The sequence below is a fragment of the Oratosquilla oratoria genome, chromosome 18 (genome assembly GCF_046742065.1).
Source record: "Oratosquilla oratoria isolate Oo_2021 chromosome 18, ASM4674206v1, whole genome shotgun sequence".
Classification (NCBI taxonomy): domain Eukaryota; kingdom Metazoa; phylum Arthropoda; class Malacostraca; order Stomatopoda; family Squillidae; genus Oratosquilla; species Oratosquilla oratoria.
In genome coordinates, this window is record NC_134794.1 from 1,452,763 (window position 1) to 1,475,000 (window position 22,238).

The 22,238-nt window shown below is 45.9% G+C and overlaps 1 protein-coding gene across 8 annotated transcripts in view; it reads right to left on the minus strand.

The window, feature by feature from the left end:
- Positions 1–3,989: 3,989 nt before the first annotated feature.
- Positions 3,990–22,238, minus strand: part of kn (EBF transcription factor knot) — a 413,486-nt gene continuing 395,237 nt past the window's right edge. For 4 of the 8 annotated variants that reach the window (XM_076201327.1, XM_076201328.1, XM_076201325.1 and 1 more), the window contains exons 9-14: positions 20,244–20,288; positions 15,753–15,904; positions 14,994–15,120; positions 14,282–14,560; positions 11,053–11,268; positions 3,990–8,161 (exon numbers count right to left, since the gene is read on the minus strand). In XM_076201327.1, coding sequence (XP_076057442.1) covers positions 8,055–8,161; positions 11,053–11,268; positions 14,282–14,560; positions 14,994–15,120; positions 15,753–15,904; positions 20,244–20,288 — 926 coding nt within the window. In that variant the 3' untranslated portion in view covers positions 3,990–8,054. Of the gene's footprint in view, positions 8,162–11,052; positions 11,283–14,281; positions 14,561–14,993; positions 15,121–15,752; positions 15,905–20,243; positions 20,289–22,238 lie in introns of those variants that run through there. The other 4 variants (XM_076201329.1, XM_076201330.1, XM_076201331.1 and 1 more) reach the window with 3 other exon arrangements.

Consider the following 22,238-nt stretch of genomic DNA (forward strand, 5'->3'; position numbering starts at 1 on the left):
TAAATCCTTTACCTGGGCGAGCCGACCACTAACTACTTTGCGAGACGCGTAAGCGAGTTAGCGGCCGCGGCACTTCGTTATGGTCCGCTACTGGAGGCTAAGTCCGTGGAGGACGGGCGGGACGTGGCGCTAGTTGGGTTAGATGCCCGTGTTGACATGCGGCAGGAATCGGGTGGGAGAGGCCGGGGGACGGGGCGGGTGGGGGGGGAGGTCGTCTGCCCCGCTCCGCTCCGGAGACAGTGGTGGTGGTAGTTAGCGGTGGGTGTTGGGTATTGGTTGATGGTGGTGGTGTTAGTGAAGATGGTAATAGTGGTTGTCGAGGTGGTGGTGGTGGAAATGGGAATATAGTGATTGATGTTCTAGATGGTGGTAATGGCAGTAGTGAAAGTGTTGGCAATGGTGGTACTGGTGAGGATTGCAGTAGTGGTGGTCATTGTTAAGATGGTAGCGGTGTCAGTGGTCGTGGTGATGTTGATGTTGCAAGAGGGTTCTGCCTAATGGGTAGTCACACTGGGCTATTTTTCCTTCGACATCCGACCTCCAACCTCAATTTGAACAACTAGAATATGACTTTGCTTACAGAAATCTAGATTTCTCAAAGAACGTTTCAGCACTAAGTCTAAGATTCGTATAGGTTTGCAATCTCTTAGTTCACCATTCAGCTTTGCTATGACGGAAAGATAATTTGATATTTGAAGATTTGAATAATTAATTATTACAACCGAAGTCGTTTCTACTCGAACTCGAAGTGTTGGCGCTGGTGAAGCAGGTGGAAGCCCAGTGTGATGACCACTTTAGGTCGAGTGGGACTTGGTTGGTGTGGAATTCATGACGTGTTGGTGTGTGGCGACAAAGTCAAAACAAGAACAGGTCGCTTCATTTCATAAAGATAACTAGTCATGTGACGTCACGTGGAGGTGCGGCCGTTGATTGACTCGAATTGTCATTCTTTGTTGTCTCCATGAAGTCGAGGTCTAAACAAGAATAGGTCAGTTTACTTCTGAAATATATGACGTCATGAGGTGCGCGGCAGTCGAGTCTTGATCACCGATTCGTGGTCGTCTCCCCGCCTTACTGTTAATGTTCTTTCCGAAGTGAAATGTCCTGTTCTTGTATAGACCTTGTGTTGTGGGATTTTTGCAGTAATCGATGGGCTTTGAGTAGATGATGATAATGATTTACTAAGGGTAAAGGGGACCTTTAGGTCCATAATGAAGCACAGAATAGTTGAATCGATGAATGCATGAAGAATAAGAACACAAAAAGGAGACTACAAGAGACCATAAGGCTTACACTAGCCAGTTCCATGATGTTAAGACATCGTGACTGGTTGAGGAAGGTGGATAAAAAGGATACTATTCTTGGTCTGAGCTTATTCCTGACTGGTTCCCCCGTGAGCTTCTTCAGAGGAATGAGCTCGGACTAAGACCTATGTCTTTTTATGTCCACCTTGTTCAACTCTGAATTGATTGATCTTTGGAAAATCCATCATGGGTCAATTGAATTGTTACCCCTTTGCTTTGGTGTCATTTTGTAAATATTTCGCGACAGACGATTTTATTCAGTTTGACTTTCGAAAGGAAAATGCTGATGAGCACTGCTACGAGTCTCCTACGCCTCCTTTCTTCCTTTGTTTCTCTTTTCGTCGTCATTTTCTCCCCTGCCACCTCCTCTTCCTCCTGTTCCTCCTCCTCGCCCCTCTCCTTCCTCATCTTCCTCCTCCTTCCTCTTTCCCCTCGTCCCTTTCCTTCCTCCTCTTCCTCCTCCTCGTCCCTCTCCTTCTTCCTCTTCCTCCTCCTTGTCCCCCGCCTTCTTCCTCTTACTCCTCCTTCTTCCTCTTCCTCCTCCTCGCCCCTCTCCTTCCTCCTCTTCCTTCTTTCTGTTCTTCCTCCTCTTCCTCCTCCTTGACCATCACCTTCCTCCTCATTCCTCTTCTTCCTCCTCTTCCCCCACATCGTCCCTCTCCTTTCTCTTCATCCTCCTCGTCCTTCTTCTTCTTCCTGTTCCTCTTTCCTCTCCTCATCTTCCTCCTCTTCCACCTCCTTGTTCCCCTCCTTCCTCCTCTTCCTCCACCTCGTCCCACTCCTCTTCCTTCTCGTCCCTCTCCTTCCTCCTCTTCCTCCACCTCGTCCCACTCCTCCTCCTCCTTTTCGTCCCTCTCCTTCCTCCTCTTCCCTCTCCTTCCTCCTCTTCCTCCACCTCGTCCCACTCCTCTTCCTTCTTGTCCCTCTCCTTACTCCTCCTCCCATCTTGTTACCTCTCCTTCATCCTCTTCCTCCTCCTCATCCCTCTCCTTCCTCCTCTTCCTCCTCCTTGTCCCTCTCCTTCCTCCTTCCTCCTCCGTCGTCCTCCTCCCCCTCGCCCAGTAGCATATCATTATTAATGACACCATCAGTCGTCATCGTCTTTATCGGAATATCGTAATCGGCAGTCGTAACTTTTATCCGGATGATAATGTTTCGAACCAGCTGTTCCGGACCAGCTGTCGAAGCTGGTCCACCCCGTCCCTGTCCCCGTCCCCTCCGCTGCCCCCATCCCACCAAACCAGCTGTTCTTGTAACGAGTCTTGTCCGCTCTGGAACGTCCACAATGCGAGTTAACTAACTGAACTAGCTAACTCACTGTCCACCATTGGACGGGGTATGCAGTTCCCGAAACCCTGCGTGGAGCAGTAGATAATGTTCCCGACTTGGACGCGTGGAACCCGAGTTCGATCCCCTGTAGGTATTAGGCAGTTCTCCAAGCTGTACTCTGATGACTTTTCGACCGTTGTCTGCGGTCGGAGACGTTAGAGGTGCAGGACACCAGTGGTACATGTCGGTGCTATCATCTCCTGGGTGGGGGGGGGGCTGCTGCTGAAATCAATTTGAAGGGGTGCTGAGAACACATAGCGGTAGAATATCATTTCCATCTTTTCTTTACTCGAGTTTTCTTATTTCTTTCGTGAGTCATGATGGCATTTGGTTTTAGTTTTGAGGAATAAAACAAAAAAATGATCAAAAAGTACTTCACTTTCCTTTATCGTTCTAGTAATCAAGTGTTAACCAGAGTTAGGTCAAGCAGGAGCAATGTAGAAAGGTGGTCGTGGTGAGGAGCTTACGCCAAGAGACGCGTCGCTGCGTCCGAAGCCAGCACTTTTATCCTATGTGCTAAGACTAGGGGCAGGTAACACTTATTGCTCAGAGGAGTGTGGGATTCGAACTCATAACTAAGCGAATGTGAGGATGACATGCCCCCGATTACGCCACCAGCGCACAAGTAATAAAAGGCTTGAGCAAGTGACTGCCTTCTTGCTGCACGAGCTTTTCTCCCCTCGCACTTCACTCAGTACCACGATATCTCACTCGACGTTCTTCACCTCTTCTGCGGGAGTCTCCCGTTCCTGGTCTTTAGTGAGTGTTGTCACGTTGTAGGTGTAAATCCTCATCTTTGGGTTGTTTAATGTCCAAAGCTTGGATCTGCTTGAAGATTTCTAACTCGTATTCGGTGCCACACAACTCGTAAGCTCATGAGGTTGGACCTCTTAACCCCCTCAGTACGGTGACGCCTTTCATAGATTCTATTCTGGCCAAGAAACAGACCATTATCTTTGTATTTAAGGACTTCGACTCCGACCTCAATGAGGTTTCGATCATTGAAGCTAACTTTCAGTCGAGGATCCGTCCCCTGAAATGAATCAAATTGATTTTTCTCAGTAAGAACAAAATATATGAAGGACGTCACTGTGTTCAAGCGGGTTACTGGGTTTTAGATGTGTGTGTGGGGCGTGTCTGGTTCGACTCTCGGCTACCCCCCTTATTAGGGGGAAAGGGCCTTTGGTGTAGTGACGGTATTACTAGAAATGCGACTGCTGAAGTATGTTGTCATCATGTGAGAACCATGGAGGGACCAAGTAACATTTTGATCGAAGATGGAGGATTATATTAATTCCCCACATTAAACCAAAGTTAGATATCTATGTATATTAGGACAAATGAAAAGCAGTGATCTAGATTTTTACAAAATTTATTATACACCTAAGAAATTAAATTGAAAATGTTATTATCATTGTTAATATTATTCTGTACACGAATGATGTATATTCTTTTCTTATCAGTAATACACAAGTAGGCGTCGAGTTGTGTTGAGGCGCCATCGAGGACTGTCACGAGTCAGCCTTGTACGGATCCTTAGTCGTCGCGGTTTTAGAGAGCAGCTGTGTACGTAGAATGGGTTCACACGCGCACACACACACACACACACACACACACACACACACACACACACACACACACACACACAATCAACTCGTGTGAGTAATTAGGGTATGAACATTGCTATGTAATAATGTGAAAGTATGTTTAGCATGAATAAACCACATGCTTGGATATATATATATATATATATATATATATATATATATACATATATATATATATATAATATGTATGTATGTATACATATATGAACATGATTTTTATAACCCAAACAAACACAGCAGGATGATACACCTTTTTCGTTTTTTTGTATTATCTATCAAATGCGTCGACGACCAAACGTACAAGACTGACGTCACAGCGTGGACGCACAGTTGGTCGGATATAACCTTGAAGGACTACAGTACAGTAACAGATGTGAATTGGCTACAGAGTTGGCCTAACATATTTTTTTTAGTTTTGTTTTATTTCTCATGCTCTCGACGGGGCCCGACTGCCCACACACGCGAGCGCGCGCGCGTATAACATCACATAACAAAATATAACATAACATTTGTTCTCATCGCTGCTATACATGTGTGTGTCTCTTTGATGGCTCAGGGAAGTTTTCTGCCATCGGCCCAGGGCATTGTTTTTTTCCTTTTTTTATATGAACGAGTATTTGATAATATTAAAAATGATATGTATTCCACATTTTGAAAAATATGAACAGGTACACGGCTTCTGAACATTGAACCTGTGGCTTATGGTCTTATTGTCCATCAAATGTATTGGATCCAAAAAGAAGATGGCGAAAACCAAGAACTTTAGCGCGGGGGGAAGAATGGGGGGGGAGGGGCGGTGTTAACGAGCGGTTGTTCAGACCCCTCGGTTCAAAGTCTAGGTCAGTAATCGAAAGATTAAGGCGGCGTCACGCTAGGCATTTCTCACAAGCATGCTACTTGCTTTTGCTATTTCGTTCGAGAAAAAACAATTTCGGTGACGATCTTTTGATTTTTCCAAATTTCCAAATGTCAAATTACTCTTCTTGCGTCATAGAGTGAGAATCTGAATGACGAAATACGAGAAGTTTAACCTAAAATACGAATGTTAGGCGAATTTTTGAGGTGTTCTAACGGAAGTCTTGAATGTTGTAACTGCAGTAGTTTCTGCTCAAACGAGGTAGCAAAAGCAAGTAGCATGTTAGCCTAGTGGGCCGCCACATTTACTGAATAACACCTTTTTGTGTCGTTGTTCACATGTCTTGTTGTTGGGTCGATTCTCTTTGGTTTTCGTGTCCTTCTCTTAACTTTTCGTTCGCTTTGGGAGGACGTCCTGTCTCGGGTTTCTCTTACCGTTAGGAATTCAAGGTAACGGAAGCTAAACCAGGATGTAGCGAGTGAATCATAACGGAACAAAGACGAATCTTTAAAAGATAAATTGAAGGGATTCGTAGCGTGAAATTAATTGTAGAAAACAATGTGCGTAGACGAAAACAAACAAACAACATAATTGTAGAGGTTATAAATGTAGGTTAAAAAATAAGATAATAATAACACTTTTTATGCTATAGCCATTAAATAATTAATTCTTTATAACAATGATATCATTAAACGACCCAGTTAGCCCCTAAATAACGGCCACACAAACTGTACAATTATTTACATTGAAAAAAAAAGAAAGAAACCAGGCTGATTTACATCAATTTACAAGGCTGACAATCAGTCAAGGCTGTTTAACTAGTATTTAACCCTCGTCGCTGCGGTAGTGGTCATTTGCCAGGCGATTTTATTCAGCGGAGGGCGGGGTCCCCTTGCTCAGGGGGGTTAAGGCTAACTCGATTAAGTACAGGAGTGCCTTCGGAGTGGGGCAGGTTCAAATGACCACATGCGCCCGTTCGTTACTTCGATGCTGACGTCTTCTCACTTCGGGCTCCTCTACAGAGGGAGGAAGTCCCTCTCTTGATCTCTTGCCACGGACCAACCCCGTGACGTCATGGGCAGCGGAAGACGCGAGGACAGAACGCCCCGCGTCTCTCACCCTACCCCGGGGGCGGCCCCCAAAGGCCGGTACTCGCTCTCCGGACCGAGGCTGAAGTCGCGGTCAGTGGGAGCAGAGAAAGCGCTGCTGGTCGCACGGCCTTGCCCATACAAGACTGGATTCGCTTTATTGATGATGCATCAGATATGTTGTAGATTTGATGGACGTTCTATTCCTTACTAGTTCGTGCTGCTTTCAGGTAGGTACATTGTGTTTTCCTGTAGCCCGTGATTACTAGTAATTCCCGTTTAGGGCAAAAGAAAAAAAAATAACGTAGTGGAGAGTTGGTTGTTAGTAAAAAGAAAATATATATTATCGGATGTGGTAAGGTAGACATAGCATATTATGCATAATAGATTATTTTGTATCACAATCACTATTATTCAAGATCATTATGCACTTAGCAGGAAGACCTAAACTGTACAGAGCCCTTAGTATATCTTATAGACTTCGGACAGGTAATTATGTACTAATGGTTAAAAGTTATAAACACAATGTATAGGAAATGTACAATGTACCAGTAGAAAGAAAAACATAGAAATGTACAATGCGAGACGCTTCACTCTTGCGCTCCATGCGGGGTGGGGGGGTACCGCTCCCCCCACTTTTGGCTTCTTTCGAGAGGCAGAGGGGGGGAGGGGGATGAACGGGTGCGGGGGTGGGCTGTCCGAATGCGGGTAGGTCACTTGTCTTTACGGATAGACGATACGATATGGCTTTAAAAACTTTACACTTAATGCTAATCAGGGCCTCCCCTTTCCCGCTGCCAGAAACGCGCGCACACATACACGCCCGAACGCACACACGCGTACACAACACACGCACGACACGCACACACATATCCACCAGTAAATGGTCATCACCGCCATCATCATTATCGTCATCATCATTTCGTTTGTCGTGATGTGAAGATCACTGGGTCACCATCGACTACGTCTACCACCTGCTTTCGTCTCCAGCGGCCGCCTGTGTGTTTATATATTTTTTTTCTACCTTGAAGTGCCGCAAGCTTCGGCGGCGGCTATCGGCGTGGGGCCTCGGCGGCCGTAGGGTCTGAGGTAGTTAGGTAGGCAGATTCTAGAAGGTGTTCCGTTCCTCGGTGACCGCCACCCGCCCGCGCTGGGCGGCGGTCTCTTTCGTTGTCGTTGTTGTTGATGCCTTCTGTTGGTGTTGTCGTCGGCCTCTTTCGGAAACACCCTTTTAGGGGGGACAGGCGCGCGCCAATCCTCGCCTTGCCGTCCTCCGGAGGGGTCCTCATCAGGGTACGGGCTGCTCGGTGGGGCCAAGAGTATTGCAAAGAACGGGTGAGGAGAAAATGTTTGTAACGGGTGTAGACGGGTTTGGAAAGAGTGGAAACGAGAAGAGAGGGTTGTAGGGAAAGAGGCAACCCGTTTGTCACTGGGTGGCATGAGAAGGAATGGAAGTTCTTGATTCACTGTTTTCATGTGCAGAAAGAGAGATGTGGGGTTGGGGAAGGGAGTCTTCTTCCTCTTCTTCGTCCTCCTTCAGTTGACCTCAAAATGGCGTCGCGATGTTCTTCGTTTTGCCCTGTTCTCTTAAGAGTGAACAGGAAGAGTTCTTTGGGGTCTTGAGAGAGTGGTTCTGCCCTGTGGGTGAGATCACCCGGCGTCCTTGGGTGACCAGCAAGACCCGGGTGAGTGAGTGTCTCTCTCTCTCCCCGACCCGACGCCGCCTCCAAACAAGTTTTTTCTGTTGAGGGTCACTTCACGACGAGACGCAGCCCTCCTAGTAGTTGTAGTAGTAGTTTAAGTAGTCCTCGTAGCTGTAAGGACTTTCCTCTTGCACGTGTTCGCCCGCAAGAAGGAAGAGATTCCGCTATCACTTTGCGGAGGGGATGAGCGCGTGGTTGTAGTGCTGGGAGTTGCAGGGAGGCAGGGAGAAGTGACCCATGGACGTGAAGGCGGAGGACATGAAGCCGCCGACTCCTGTAGAGGGAGAGAGAGAGAAAAACAAGGGGATTAGTTCGTCGGACGGTGCCTTGGGTGGGTAGGAGGGTCAATGGGTGGGGTTGTAGGGGGGGGCAACTGTCGGTCAGGCAGTTACTTTAAGATTAGTAAAATAGTAACGTGGTTATTAATTAAATTGGGTTTGTGAAATTCTTGTTCAAATTTTGGTGCAATTTATGTATTATTTTATTTTGTTTATTTATTGTTCTACAGTAAAAATCAGTGATGGCGCGACTGGTTTCTGATTTTTTCTTTCATCTACCATGCATATATATTTTTTTATAGTTTAGATTTTTAGTTCTTAGTTGTCATAGTGTTCGAATATATATTTTTTAAACTTTTTGGTTATTCCATATCAAAATGTAGAAACTATCATCATAGCCATTCTAAGATTTGATGGGGAATGGGACAAAGACTTGACAATTTTTTATAAGATGTAAATATTATAACCGCTATATGATCTGGTAAGAAATGTGGCCGATAGCTGTGACATATTATATACATATATTTTGCAACAAAACACGCGCAATACACTTTAAACATATATTTACAAATGTGGGAGTAACCACCAGGAAATATGAACTAATTAAGCAGAGCGCTTTCGTATATTTACGTCTTCAGTGCTTTTAGTACAAAGAAGAAATTACTAGTACTGAAAATGCAAATATACAAAAGCGCTCTGCTTCGTTAGTTTACTTTTCCTGATGGTATGTATGTATATACATAATATATATATATATATATATATATATATATATATATATATATATATATATTCATTTCCAACTACGCTACTACTTGAATGAAAATATTGTAGATACGACTTCATATCGTTGTGGATGTTCAGCAGAAGAGGGGCAATGGATAAAGCCAAAGTCAGAACAAGAACAGGTCACCTCACTTTGGGAAGAAAATTAACTATGACGTCATGAGAGGCGCGCAAGGTGCCGGCCAGGCTTCCTCGAATCCGCCAAAGTTTACTCTGGAGTGAACTGACCTGTTCTTGTGTGGACTTTGGACAGAGCTTGTAAGAAAGGGAAAATGTATATATCGATACACGTGTAAATGAATATCCCTGAACATTTTTTTAAGACTTCCTTAAAGATTTAAAGGGAGAGAGAGAGAGAGAGAGACGGGGGGTTAAGAATACAATTCAATTTCGTCTCATCTGGCAGTAAGGAACCCTCAAGCACTCGTGCGCATGCGCAGACTGGAATGCGCGCCAGTCTAACACTTTCATGACGGTAACATCCCCAAGAGTTGAACAAAATAGCGGCGGCGGCAACCAGAAAAATAAGTATAAAGTTCATCATCATAGCAGGGGTTTGTGCATTGTGTGTGTGTGTGCGTGCCCTTGTTTTGTGCCTAAACTTGAGACCTCAGGACTGAAAGCGGTCTTTATGGATCACGACCTCACTAACACCGCCACAACAGTCAGGGTCGTCGTATCCGTTGCCCCTTTCGTAAGGCGTGATGCTCCCCCCCCCCCCAAGTGCGGCGGCGGCCGGGATCGCTCGCCCCCGTGGCACCACGAGGACCCACGTCATAGTTGCAGTGGGCAACCTCTCTGCCGCTCTTCGTGCGAGGGAGAGTTTGCTCCTCTGACGCCAGAGGTCCGAGGGGACTTCTCTCCTTCGGGATACGGAGGTCCTGCTCTGCCCAAGATGGAGCACCTTCCTGACGGCGAGGTCAGCGAGGTAGATGCCGCCCCTCGGGGGCCAGAGGGAGGGAGGGAGGGAGGGAGGGAGGGAGGGAGGGGAGAAGACCGGCAGGCTTGGGGCCACGGTAGAGAGAGAGAGAAGAGAGAGAGAGAGAGAGAGGAAGACGACGACGGGGAGGATGAGGGGCACGAGGGTGAGGCGATGGAGATCGACCTTGATACCGGGGGGCGAGAGGAGAAGGCTGGAGTGAGGGACATGGCGGTGGAAAGGTAGTCGGCGAGGGATGGTAAGGGAAGGACAAAGAGGAGGAGGAAGAGGAAGAGGACAAAACTGGAGGAAGCTGGGAAAGAACGGATAGTACGCGGAGTAACCGTAGATAGTCACAATGCTTCCACTTCCTCCTCCTCCTCTTTTTCCACTTCCTCATCTTCCCCATACACCTCCCCTTCTTCCTCTTTCTCCTCCTCCCTCTCCGCCTCCTCTTCTCCCCCTTCCCCTTCCTCCTCCTCCTCCTCCGCCTCCTCTTCTTCCCCTTCCTCCTTCTTCTCCTCCTCCTTCCTCCTCCTTCCTCCTCCTCCTCCTCCTCCACCACCACATTACCCCCTCCTCCTCCTCCTCCTCCACCATCACCCCCTCCTCCTCTTCTTCCTCCTCCCCTTCCTCCTCTTCCTTCTCCAGACACTATATGGTGTGGAAGTCACCAAATCTGGGAGTGTGACAGCAGGAGTGCATGACTCCGCGGGACGCATTTCCTCGCTGAGCCCGTAATTAGCCAGCGCTTCCATCCTAAAGGAGACGGCGGCTGGAGTCGCCGTGGTGGCAGTGATGGAGGAGAGTTGGAAAGAGGGGCGATTAGGAAAGTTAAGGAGTGGTCTACATTCACCTCTGATCGGAGATCGGTCCCCAATCATGAAAGGGTGCGTAGATCTGGTCCGTAGGGGGTGTCTCTGAGGTCCCTAAAGTGGACTGCAGGCAACTTTGGCAGTCGGCACCCTCATGGTGAAAAGAGCGAGAGCAAGAACGAGGTTCAAACGTGTCCAGACGTGATGTGTGTGTGTGTGTGTGTGTGTGTGTGTGTGTGTGTGTGACCGTGTGCGTGTGACCGTGTGCGTGTCAGCGTGCACACATGTGCCCACTTGTGTGTACATGTGTACGCCTACGAGTAGAGAAGCCCAGTTGTCGATCCTTCGACCCCCGACCCCCACTCACTTGAGGAAGAGTTGAAGATGGTGGGTGAGGTGGCCATGTTGGCCAGGTTTGAGGGGGATGAGGAATATCCTCCGGTGTTGAGGGCCGAGGAGATCCCGTAGGAGGATGAGGACGAGCCTGTTGAGGAGGAGTGGGGCGTGGAAGCATTGGACCCATAACCGCCGCCCCTGGGGGATATGCTGCTGGTGGCGGTGCCGTGGTGTCGTCCGTAGTCGTCTAGAAGAAAAAGCCTATAAGTGAGAACAAGTAAGGGTCAGTACGGGTCAGTATGGGCGCGCCCCCCCCGTCTTCTTATCAGCATAACACTAGAAAAAAACACGAAAGATAGAGGTGATCGTCTAGAAGAAGAAGGAGAAGAAAAAGGACTAGAAGTGAGAACAATTGCGGGTCAGTAATGCTGACGGGCGCGCCCTGTCTTCAGCATAATGCTAGAAAAAACACCAAAGACAGATGTGCTACATGTTCTAGGGCGACCGGGAGTTGAAGGTGTGGAGGAGGAGGGTTGAGGGCCAGTGTAGTAAATGTGTTTATCTGAGTATTTCGATTTTTTTTATTATCTTATTTTATTTGTTTATTAATTTTTTGCATGTTATCCTCTTTTTTAATCTTTTTTTTAACTACAGTTTCTATTGTGGACAAAATGAGTAAAACTAAAAAGTACAATTCAATAAAAATAGCGATTTAGAACAAGGGCTATCATAAAAGAAGAAGAACAAAAATCTTCACCAAATTCAGATAAAGGGATTATGAACAAGTTGAACACAGGGACACTTCACATATTTTATTCTGGCTGATACCAGACGATTCTAATCAGTGGCATGGTCGACTCTGACCAAGACGGGGTCGCGATCTGTTGTGACTCGTTCATCACAGAGACCTTCCTTTAACTGAATAAAATCTTCTGGTTTTAACCAGAACAATATATGTGAATTATCAAAAGAAAGGCCATGTCAGGACGGAGCCTGTATTGTATTTGTACGACGTTTCGCTTCTTACAGCTTTATCATGCACATAGTCGTGATGCGCTTAACTGAGATTAAATAATAGGATCCGGCGGGGGGGGGGGGAGGTCATTGGAGCCTAGGAAAGGTTGAAGAAGAGAGGGACCCGTTGTATTGACTTAATTGTGGTACACAGGAAAGGAGCGACACTCGTCGGGTCCCGTCTCCTATTCTCTAATTCCCTGACATACCTAGACTCAAATTTATGTACAGCCCCATCTTCACTTGTGTCTTTGATTTCCAATTATCATATTTAGGTTTGAACTCGTGTGTTGTTTGAGCTTGGGCTATATCACCTAAGCTATTCCACATATTTATGCATCTATATAGAAAACTGTATTCATGTCCTTTCGACGTGTGGTTTTTCTTGATTTAACTCCGTGACCTCTTGAAGCCCTCCCGTCTTTAATCAGGGAGGGCTTTATTTTTATTTATTTATTTATTTCTATTTATTTATTTATTTATCTATTTATCTTTTTTTTTTTTTTTTGTCGTCCCAGCTGCGTTTGTCTATTTGGGGAATGTCTTATAATTTATGGAAAGCGTCAGAGAAGGACTCCACCTAGAGAGTAGGAGACCAGTTTAGCTGCCAAGATAACGTGTCTTTGTCCTGTACTAGAGGTCCTATGGGTCCGGAGGTTGTCCAGGGCCGAAGAGGGATCTTGAAAGAGATCTCTCGAAGTGGGAGCAGGACATGTTAACCTTGACCTTTCCTAGGCTCAAATTACTCGTTTCCTTTGATCTTCCTATTTAATCTTAGATTATATGCATTACCACTTTGTACTTGAAGGAGCCGTGACGAGAGCGAAACGTCGTACAAATACAATGAAGGCTCCGTCCTCATTTGTATTTTTTTTTTTCGATAGACTTATCGGCAATTCCCACTTTCATACATATATGTGAAATACTTCACCAGGTTGAACACGTTAAGAGAAAGGCTTGTGTGGCAGAAACAAAAAGTAATTTGGAAATTGACATTAAACAATTATATTCTATATGAACAAATCACTGTGATGTTTATCCTTCAATTCAAGCATGATGTGATGCCGTAGCACAATAGGTTCAGAAGCAAGAGATCAACCTGGATAAGAGAGCAAACAATAGTGAAAGATAGAATTGATTAAAGAAATGGAAATTGAAGATAAAATAATAGAGGAGAAGATGGTAGATGGAACAAATGTGTTACTCCACGCTAAGGGATTGTAAACGTAACGGAAGAGATCACTTAGGAGGAGGAGGGACGAGCTAGAGAAGTTAGCAGGAGTAAAGTGGCAGAGATGGGAAAAGGTGTTTAGTCGTGGACTCCGAATTCATGGTGGTAGTGGTGGCATCAGGGGAGTACGTTGAATGAATGACGTCATACGTAATTCTGAACATTCGTTGGTAAAAGAGGTCTGAGAAGGCGGACAGATGGGGCCAAAGCTGGGAGGTGGGGGGGGGGGCTTCAACTGGATCCGTGGACCCTTAGGGGGAGAAGTGGGGGGAGCACAGTTTCACAAACAAGGCCACAAGATGAAACCTAGTAGTTGTTAATGGATGCTTAGTGATTTTGTTCAGTGGTAGCTAGAGTTGAGAAACTGCATCACTTTTTTTTGAGGGGGGGGGATCACTGAAGGGGAGACATAGTGTTTCAGATCTGTTATTTTCATGTTGACAAAGACTATGTTGATATGAGATTTGTTGTATAGAAGGGATCACTAAGTCCTGGATTACACACAGGGCAACGTGTATTATGAACACGCCAATGCATCATGATGCCAGTATGTTGATATGTCATGTCTGTAACGAGTCTGCATGATGGGTCTACTGTTTTACAAAGAACTTGATGTGAAACAAAGTTGATGCAACACAGGTGAGATATATAAGTTGTTTTTACTATAGCTCTAAATATGCCAATAACAAATGTTACTCGTATATAAAGTTATCTTCTCTCAAAACAACCAATAGTTTCAGCGCTCACTAACTACATGGTTACTAAGTCTATTCCATTTGTTAAGCACTCTTTTGGTAAACCAGTTATTGCCTTTTTCCTTCTTAAACCTAAATTTGTCCAATTAAAACCCATTACTGCGAGTCCTACCCTGTTGTCTTAATACAAGAATGAAGAAGACTGCAGTAGACCGTAAGGCCTACACAAGGCAGCTCCTTGACCATGACCACCCGTCATCCCCATATGATGACCTCGCCTGCACCACGACCCTAGTTAAAGCTATTGGGCTACTACCCACCTTCTCCCCACTGTGCGTTGGCAGTGTCTTGGACTGACACGGCCAACTGTCCCGTGTACGTGTTGAAGCCGGACATGGCCGAGGTCTGGTTCATGGCTGGAGAGCGCGGGGCCGGGAGCGCCAGCTGGTTGTTCCTGGGCATCGAGTACAGGGCCTCGGCCAGGTCGGCCGCCCGCTTGAGGATGATCTCCTTCGGGAGCTTCTCCGGGTCGCCCGGGTGTCGCGGGATGAGCTTCTGGAGACGCTGGAACCCGTAGTCGATGGTGGGCTCGGTCAGGGCTGTCGGCAAAGAGGGAAGGTCGTCAGGCGGGGATGGAGAAGGTGTCAGCTCGAGGCCTTTTTTTTGGGGGGGGGGGCGGAAGGAGCAAGTACGAGATACAAAGTTACAAAGGATTACAAAAGCAGAGCATGTCGACAGGAGACCTTTTGGTCCAAGTTGTAACGTGCACATCACAATGGCTATTATTTATGAGTGAGCAAATGCATGGGGATTATTTGCAATTTGTAATTGGCAATTGCTGACAAGTCTATCAAAGGAAACGTCATGCGAGGACAGAGGAGCCTTTATTAGTGTACGTTTCGCTTGTTATTACAGCTTTGCCAAGTACTTGGTAAAGCTGCAGGAAGTGAAACGTCGTACAAATACAATGAAGGCTCCGTTCTCACTTGGGGTTACGTTTGATAGACAAGCCCAAGATGGTTGACAACTTACAGACATAGACGAATCTGCCCGGGGCGCCCTTGCAGAACTGTTTCGACTTGTACGACAGTGTAACCTCTACGACGCCCGGAATGTGGCGCGGTGGCGTCTGAACCCGGATGGCGTGTGACGTCACGAGCTGCAAAAGAAAATGGGAAGAGGTTGTGTGGATGGAATTTGCGCGCATGACGACGCCATTGGAGGAACTAATTAATTCCGAACAATTGGTTGATTAGTCGGTATGTTGAATGTGAAGTTGGTTGCAGTGTTTGCCTCCGGCCAACTGTGTGTACACGGGCCTTGGCTCCAGCCTGCTTTGCCGGCGAGGGTTGTCTTCGGGGTGATTTTATCCGTGTGTGTGTGTGTGTGTGTGTGTGTGTGTGTGTGTGTGTGAATACACATATGGTTTGCAATCTCATTATTCGATAATAATAATCATAAGCTAAAATTTGCGAAGTCTGTCTACATTTGTTGAAAATACCTCTGCTGCTGACATGACGTTATACCGATCTGACACACATGCACACACATGCACACACACGCGCACACACGCACACACATACATACATACATACATACATAACACCCCCATGTATATTATTACTCATCTGAGACAACTCCTAAAATGAGCACAAATATTGTCAGTGTAGCTCCGTCACCATAAACTGATTATTATATTTTAATTATTATTGCACACACACACACACGCGCGCGCGCATACATACATACACATTCACACACACATGTGTATAAGGTTTTTGTGTTGCTTACCTCACTCCAGACGAGCATGGTTCCAAAGACCACCTGAAGGCCGTCGAAGAAGTTGTCGCCGATGATGATGACGGTCGCTCCCCCAGTGGTCCAGCCTTCCGAGGGGGAAATGGCCTTGATGCACGGGGTGGCGGGCAGAGGGGGGTACAGGCCTGTTTGGGAAAGGGGTTCAGTTCGGGGTTATTGTCGTGTGCTCGGGGCGAAAGGGAAAGCATAACAACATGTCATTTGACTTTTGGAGGGGAAGGGAAAGAAAACAACGATATGACGTCACGGGTTGTGACAGTCGACCGAGTCGCTTCCTCGTGAAATCATATCGTCTAATTTCGTTCCCTGAAGTGAAGTGACTTGTTCTTGTTTAGACTTTGGTAACAAGTACTGCGTCATCGTTGGATATGCCACAAGAAGTACCACAATACTCGTAGTCACAAATAGGAACATGGAAGTATAGGGTGGGTCTTAGATTGTTTGAAAAAAGTATTGAATAGAAATGAATTGTTTGCAATTGAATTTTTTATTTGATAATAGTCACAGTAAGATAATATATCTTATAACACTTAGAACAAGAAAGTGATAAATCAGATTGATAATGAAATAGGTAATAAAACTTACAAATAGATAAAAGAATTAGAATGCATTGTTCATTTTAGTAAATAGAATATTTCTTAGATGTGATATATCGATGATATAATTGGTGTGTTTTGTTGCCAAGTGTTGAAGGTAATTTTTGATACTGCTCCAGCACGTGCAGAGAGATTAACCGAGTTAGATTTTAGCTCCTTCGGGTTAGATAGAACCTGGTTAACGTTTTATGATTAAGTCGGATTCAACAAGTGACCAATTCACCAAGATAGTTAAACCCATAATGAATAAGATAAAAGGCGGACGACGCCAAATTGGGACACTATTTTCCAGATCTCAAACTGCTGCATACAAGTTCCCACCAAGAGGCTGCGCTTTAGCCCAGGATGGTAGGATGGCCATGGTAAGAGGCGTTCAGCAGTAGCCGGTGGGGGATCGAACCCAGGTCTGTGTAATAAGGTGAGGGTAGACACAATCGATGCTTCGGTCTTCGTGAAGTCTCGATCTTCGCGAAGTCTCGGTTTTCGCGAAGTCTTGATCTTCGCGAAGTATCGATCATCGCGAAGTCTCTGTATTTGCGAGGTCTCTGTTTTCGCGAAGTCTCGATCATCTCGAAGTCTCTGTATTTGCGAGGTCTCTGTTTTCACGAAGTCTCGATCATCTCGAAGTCTCTGTATTTGCGAGGTCTCGATCTTCGCGAAGTCTCGGTATTCGCGAGGTCTCGATCTTCGCGAAGTCTCGATCTTCGCGAAGTCTCGATCTTCGCAAAGTCTCGATCTTCGCAAAGTCTCGATCTTCGCAAAGTCTCGATCTTCGCAAAGTCTCGATCTTCGCAAAGTCTCGATCTTCGCAAAGTCTCGATCTTCGCAAAGTCTCGATCTTCGCAAAGTCTCGATCTTCGCGAAATCTCGATCTTCGCAGTCTCGATCCTCGCAAAGTCTCGATCTTCGCAAAGTCTCGATCTTCGCAAAGTCTCGATCTTCGCGAAGTCTCGATCTTAGAAGTCTTCGCCTTCAGGTCCCCCGCGGGGAAGCAGGTCATTCTACAAATGTCACGAAAGTGAAACGAAGGATTCTGCTTCAGAGAGTAAAGAACATGAGAGGTGCACTCCCCAGAAAATTATGAACAGTGCCAAGTTGAGTGCCAGGTGCCTCCAGAGAGAGAGAGAGAGAGAGAGAGAGAGAGATAAGCCAGTATTCGCACACGTAATTTGATCTGCCCTGTTCACGTACATGCACATACCCATATCTACGCCTGTGTATTTCTCTCTCTCTCTCTCTCTCTCTCTCTCTCATATGCAGCACGAGGAAGGTTGTCTTTGGTGTGTGTGGGGGGTTTGGCGTTGTCGAGTTGCCTCTGTCACAAGAACGGGAAGTTTCTCTCGGATGAATGGAATCGCCCGACGAAAGCAAGAGCAAATTGACAGAAGGACGTCTTCCTCGTCGGGATGATGTCGTTTATCGGCAACCAGAACAAATAAATATAAGTCTTGATGATTCGGTTCAACGTCGCGAACTCCCCCTTCAGGAGGCGAGGACGGTGCCCCTTTCAGAGGACTTTGTAGCGTGGAATTGAATGACCCATGCCCTTGGTCCAACTCGCTGGCGGCGGATTCGAACTGCCGTCACCTCGACCTCCGCCGCAAGTAGCGACGCTCTAAACCGCTCGGCCAGCGGGTGTATGTCGTAATACCTCAACGAAGACGGTAGGGGGTGTGGGGGGAGTCTGTCAGTTGAATGAAATCGCCTGACGGCAGGTGAAGGCAGGGTAAGTGGGACGGAGTGGTGGGAATACGGTTGGAGGCGTCTTGGGGCCGCCGCTGGCAAGGCTACGGACATGGCGAGCGTCGTTTCGTTTGAGGTTCGTCGAGGAAGACCGAACGGCCGAGTCGTCGCTTCCGTCTGCGTCCTCTCCACCGACTCCCCCCCCCCCACACACACACACCTTTTTTTTATATATTTCTTTATTACTTTCTCCCATATATATACATGTCCACTCACATTCTCTCGTACACACACACACACACACACACACACACACACACACACACACACACACACACACACAAACTCACCGCATCTCTTATCCAGTATATTGCAGTTACGTAGAAACAATGCAGTACATACACGTGTATACATATGTACGTGTGTGATGTGTGTATATGTACATGTGATATATATAATTGCAGCTGACACCTGACATAAATCATAACTATAAATATTTATCACTGATGAAAATTAGATATAAATCTGTGAAGTAGTTTTCTTTTTGTAAAAAGAATTTTAATTTTTTGTTTCTTTTATTATTTTATTTTATTATTAATGTTTTATTTTATTTTTCCAGTCTTGATATATCACGGGAAAAGTTAAGTATCCTGTACATGTCTCTCTACCAAACGCTCTACCCCAGGACGGTTGTCAGACCCGCGTTCATCCTACTCCTATTATCCCCTGCGTCACGTCGCCGGAACACTTTGTTTTGTTTACTGAACCAGGAAGGAAGGACCTGCGTGCGCGCGTGCGTGCGTGCATGGAACCGGTTCTCCTAACAGATGGCGTTAATCCTTCTACAACGGAGCCTACCGTCACAGGAAAGGGAGTAGGGAGTGGTGGGATTGTGGGGTGAGAGGTTAAAAAAAATCAATGGTTTACAAGTGGGATTGGTGATGTGTGTATATATGTGTGTGTGCGTGGGTATGTCTAATTAGTATACGGGGTTGGAACTGTGTTCATGGGCTTCCGTCTCTTTGCCTTAGATCCATATATGTTTTTGGCCTGGAATATATTTTCATCCCATTAGTTCTATAGATGTGTGACGTGTGTGCGTGCGTGCGTGTGCACTCGCATTTGCGTCTATGTAAGGATAGAATAATGTGAATGGAACCAGAAAGTGGAGTAACCACACTGTTGTAGGACCAGGAACAGAATGCCCAGACGGTGGAGAGATAATAAGAGATAATTGGGACGTTATTCTCTGTGAGAGAAGACCTAAGGCGCCTCAGGCGAAGTTGTCCAGAGGACAGACAAGAGAGAACACTGCTCGAGAGGAAAGAGAGAACACAAACAGAGAGAGATAAAGTGCACTGAGTAGGTACGGCCGAAGCAGTCACCTTTGCTCTGTGCCCTTTGGGGCCTGTTGGCAATCGGAGAGGAGTGCGGGATTCGAACCCACAACGAAATGAATGCGAAACCAGCATGTGTCCGATTACGCCACCAACGCAATATATATATGTAATGTATGTATTGTATATATGATTAACCTCTTCAGAACGAAACCCTCCGTGTATAACTAAATAGATTCGTGCGACGTGATCCAAAAGCAGTATTATGAAAGAACACCACTAGTCACACTGAACATAAGGATGGAGTAGACTGCAAGAGACCATAAGGCCTACACTAGGTATTTCCATGCCCCGTACCATCTGTCGTCACTATTCATAAAGCTATTTAAGCCCTTAAAACAATAAATTCAGCGCTCACTTCATGGTTACTAATTGTATTTCGTTTGTTAAGCACTCTAAACCGGATCTTGCCTATTCCCTTGTTAAACTGCTCTGCTGTCTTGATATGATGACCATGCGTGCATCACCCTTGTTAAAGCCCTTGACACAATTGAATACCTCTATTAGATCACCCCGCACTCACTCCACGTCTTGCTATAGAGTGCAAGTTAAGGTGCCTAAGCCTCTCTTCGTGTGGTAACATTGTAATCCCTTGTATCGTTTTGGTCATTTTTATGCTACATAACACCCGAACACAATATATTATACAGATATTGACAATACTGAATTAATTTCATCAATACTGACAGTGTACGGTGGTAATCATTCTCATGCTACATGAACCCAAGCACAATACATATTTATGTTACAAATATTGACAATATTGAATTAATTTGATCAATACTGACCGTGTCCGGTTGTAACCAAGTATCCCATGCAATTCTTGGTTGTTACTGAAAGTATGGGAAAGGGTTTTGGATGTCAGTTATTAATCGAGTCAGGGAGGGACAGCACAAGTATTGTCAATAAATGTTGCCCCGTTTAGAGGGATTCCCTACAAGAGACCTCACCGTTACTCTTTTTGATAACGAGATTGTGTCTATCTATCTATCTGCCTATCTATATATATATAGAAATTATTTGCTATTATTTACTTTTGACACTTGTCTGTATAAGTAAATAAAAGGGAAATGGTAGGATCTCGTATAGAGACGAAAAAGAAGAGAGAGAGAGGGAGAGAGAGAGAAAGAGAAAGAAATTGGGTAGAGAGAGAGAGAGGTTGGGGGAGAGAGAGAAGAGAAAGAGAAGCTGGGGGGAGAGAGAGAAGAGAAAGAGAAGTTGGGGAGAGAGAGAGAGAGAGAGATAAAGAGAAGTTGGGGAGAGAGAGAGAGAGAGAGAGAGAGAGAAGAAAGAGAAGTTGGTGAGAAAGAGAAGTTGGGGAGAGAGAGAGAGAGAGAAAGAGAAGTTGGGGAGAGAGAGAGAGAGAGAGAGAGGAGAGCTTGGGAGAGAGAAAAGAGAGATGGTCGAGAAAAAGCGAGTGAGTGTCGAGGAGGACCGACACCGTGGAGGGTCAGCGAGCCGAGGATGAACCGAATCTCCTTGAGGGTCGAGTTCTCGAGACTGGCCCAAGTTAAGGGCGACAGTTGCAACTCGAGGCGCACCTTCCAAATGACCTGACGCAGGACCGGGGCAGCAATTCATCTGCCGAGGAGCAAAAGAGGAAGAAGATTAAACGCTCGAGGAGGAGGAGGAGGAAGAGGAAGAGGGGAAGGGCGAGAATTAGGAGGAAGGAAGAGGATGATGGGAGAGGCTAAGGAGGGAAAGGCGGAGGGGATAAGGAGAAGAGGAGTAGAGGAGGGGAGAAGGTGAAGGAAGAGGAGGAGAAGAAGGGAGAAGGGAAAGACGAGGAGGAGGGAAGGAAGAGGGTAAAGGACGAGGAGGAGGGAAAGAGGAAGAGGGGAGGGGAATGCGACGAGGAAAAGGAGGAATAGGAATGGAAGAAGATGAAGAGAAGAAAAGGAGGAAATGAAAGGAGAGGAGATAAGGAGTTGGGAGAAGATGGAGGAGAGAGAGAAAAGGAGGAGCATCTGAAAGAAGTGGTGTTGGAGGAGGACTGGTAGTACTGTTGGAGGTATTGATGGAGAATGCGGGAGAAGCTAAGAATGATAAAAGTAGGAAGATTGGATAAGGGAGAAGGAAAAGATGGAACAAGCAAAATTAAAAATAAGGAGATGAAGAATAAAAACGAAGATGAAGAAGAACAAGAAAAGAGAAAATAAAAGAGGTTTTATTAAGAATAAAAGGAGGAAGAAGAGAATGAAGCAAAAATGTAGAATAATGAAGAAGATAACATGACTTTCAAACGAAGAAAAGAAGTGAATGAAAGAGGAGGAAGGTGAGGAGACGAACGAAGTTGATGATACAAGTGAAACGGAGAGTTGTGGCTAAAGTAATGATTGATCAACGAAAGGAAAAGAAAATCGTCGAAAGGCTAGAGGAAAAGAGAGGAGTGAAGGTGGGGGGTGAATAAAGGAAGAGGCAATGGGGAAAGGTGTTGTGCCTAGAGAGAAAGAGAGAGAGAGAGAGAGAGAGAGGAGGTATCAGACTACAAGAGAAGAGGAAGAGGAGAAATCAGAGAGAAACTAGGAAGAACAAATGTTCCTTTGGTATTATATGGTATAGCTGGTGTGGAAAAGAGCGCCAGGTGATTTTATTCAGTAAGGGGGCTTGGCCCCCAAATTGAAAGGCGTCCCAGTGGATCGCGACCCCTTTCCAGCGAGGAAGGTCCCCTCACACCTGAGCTGAATGAAATCGCCAGGCGACAGCAAGAACAAGAATATTGAAGTCTCCTTTACAAAAGGGATGAAACTCAAGGTTGACTGTGTTTTGACCTCCGTATGGAG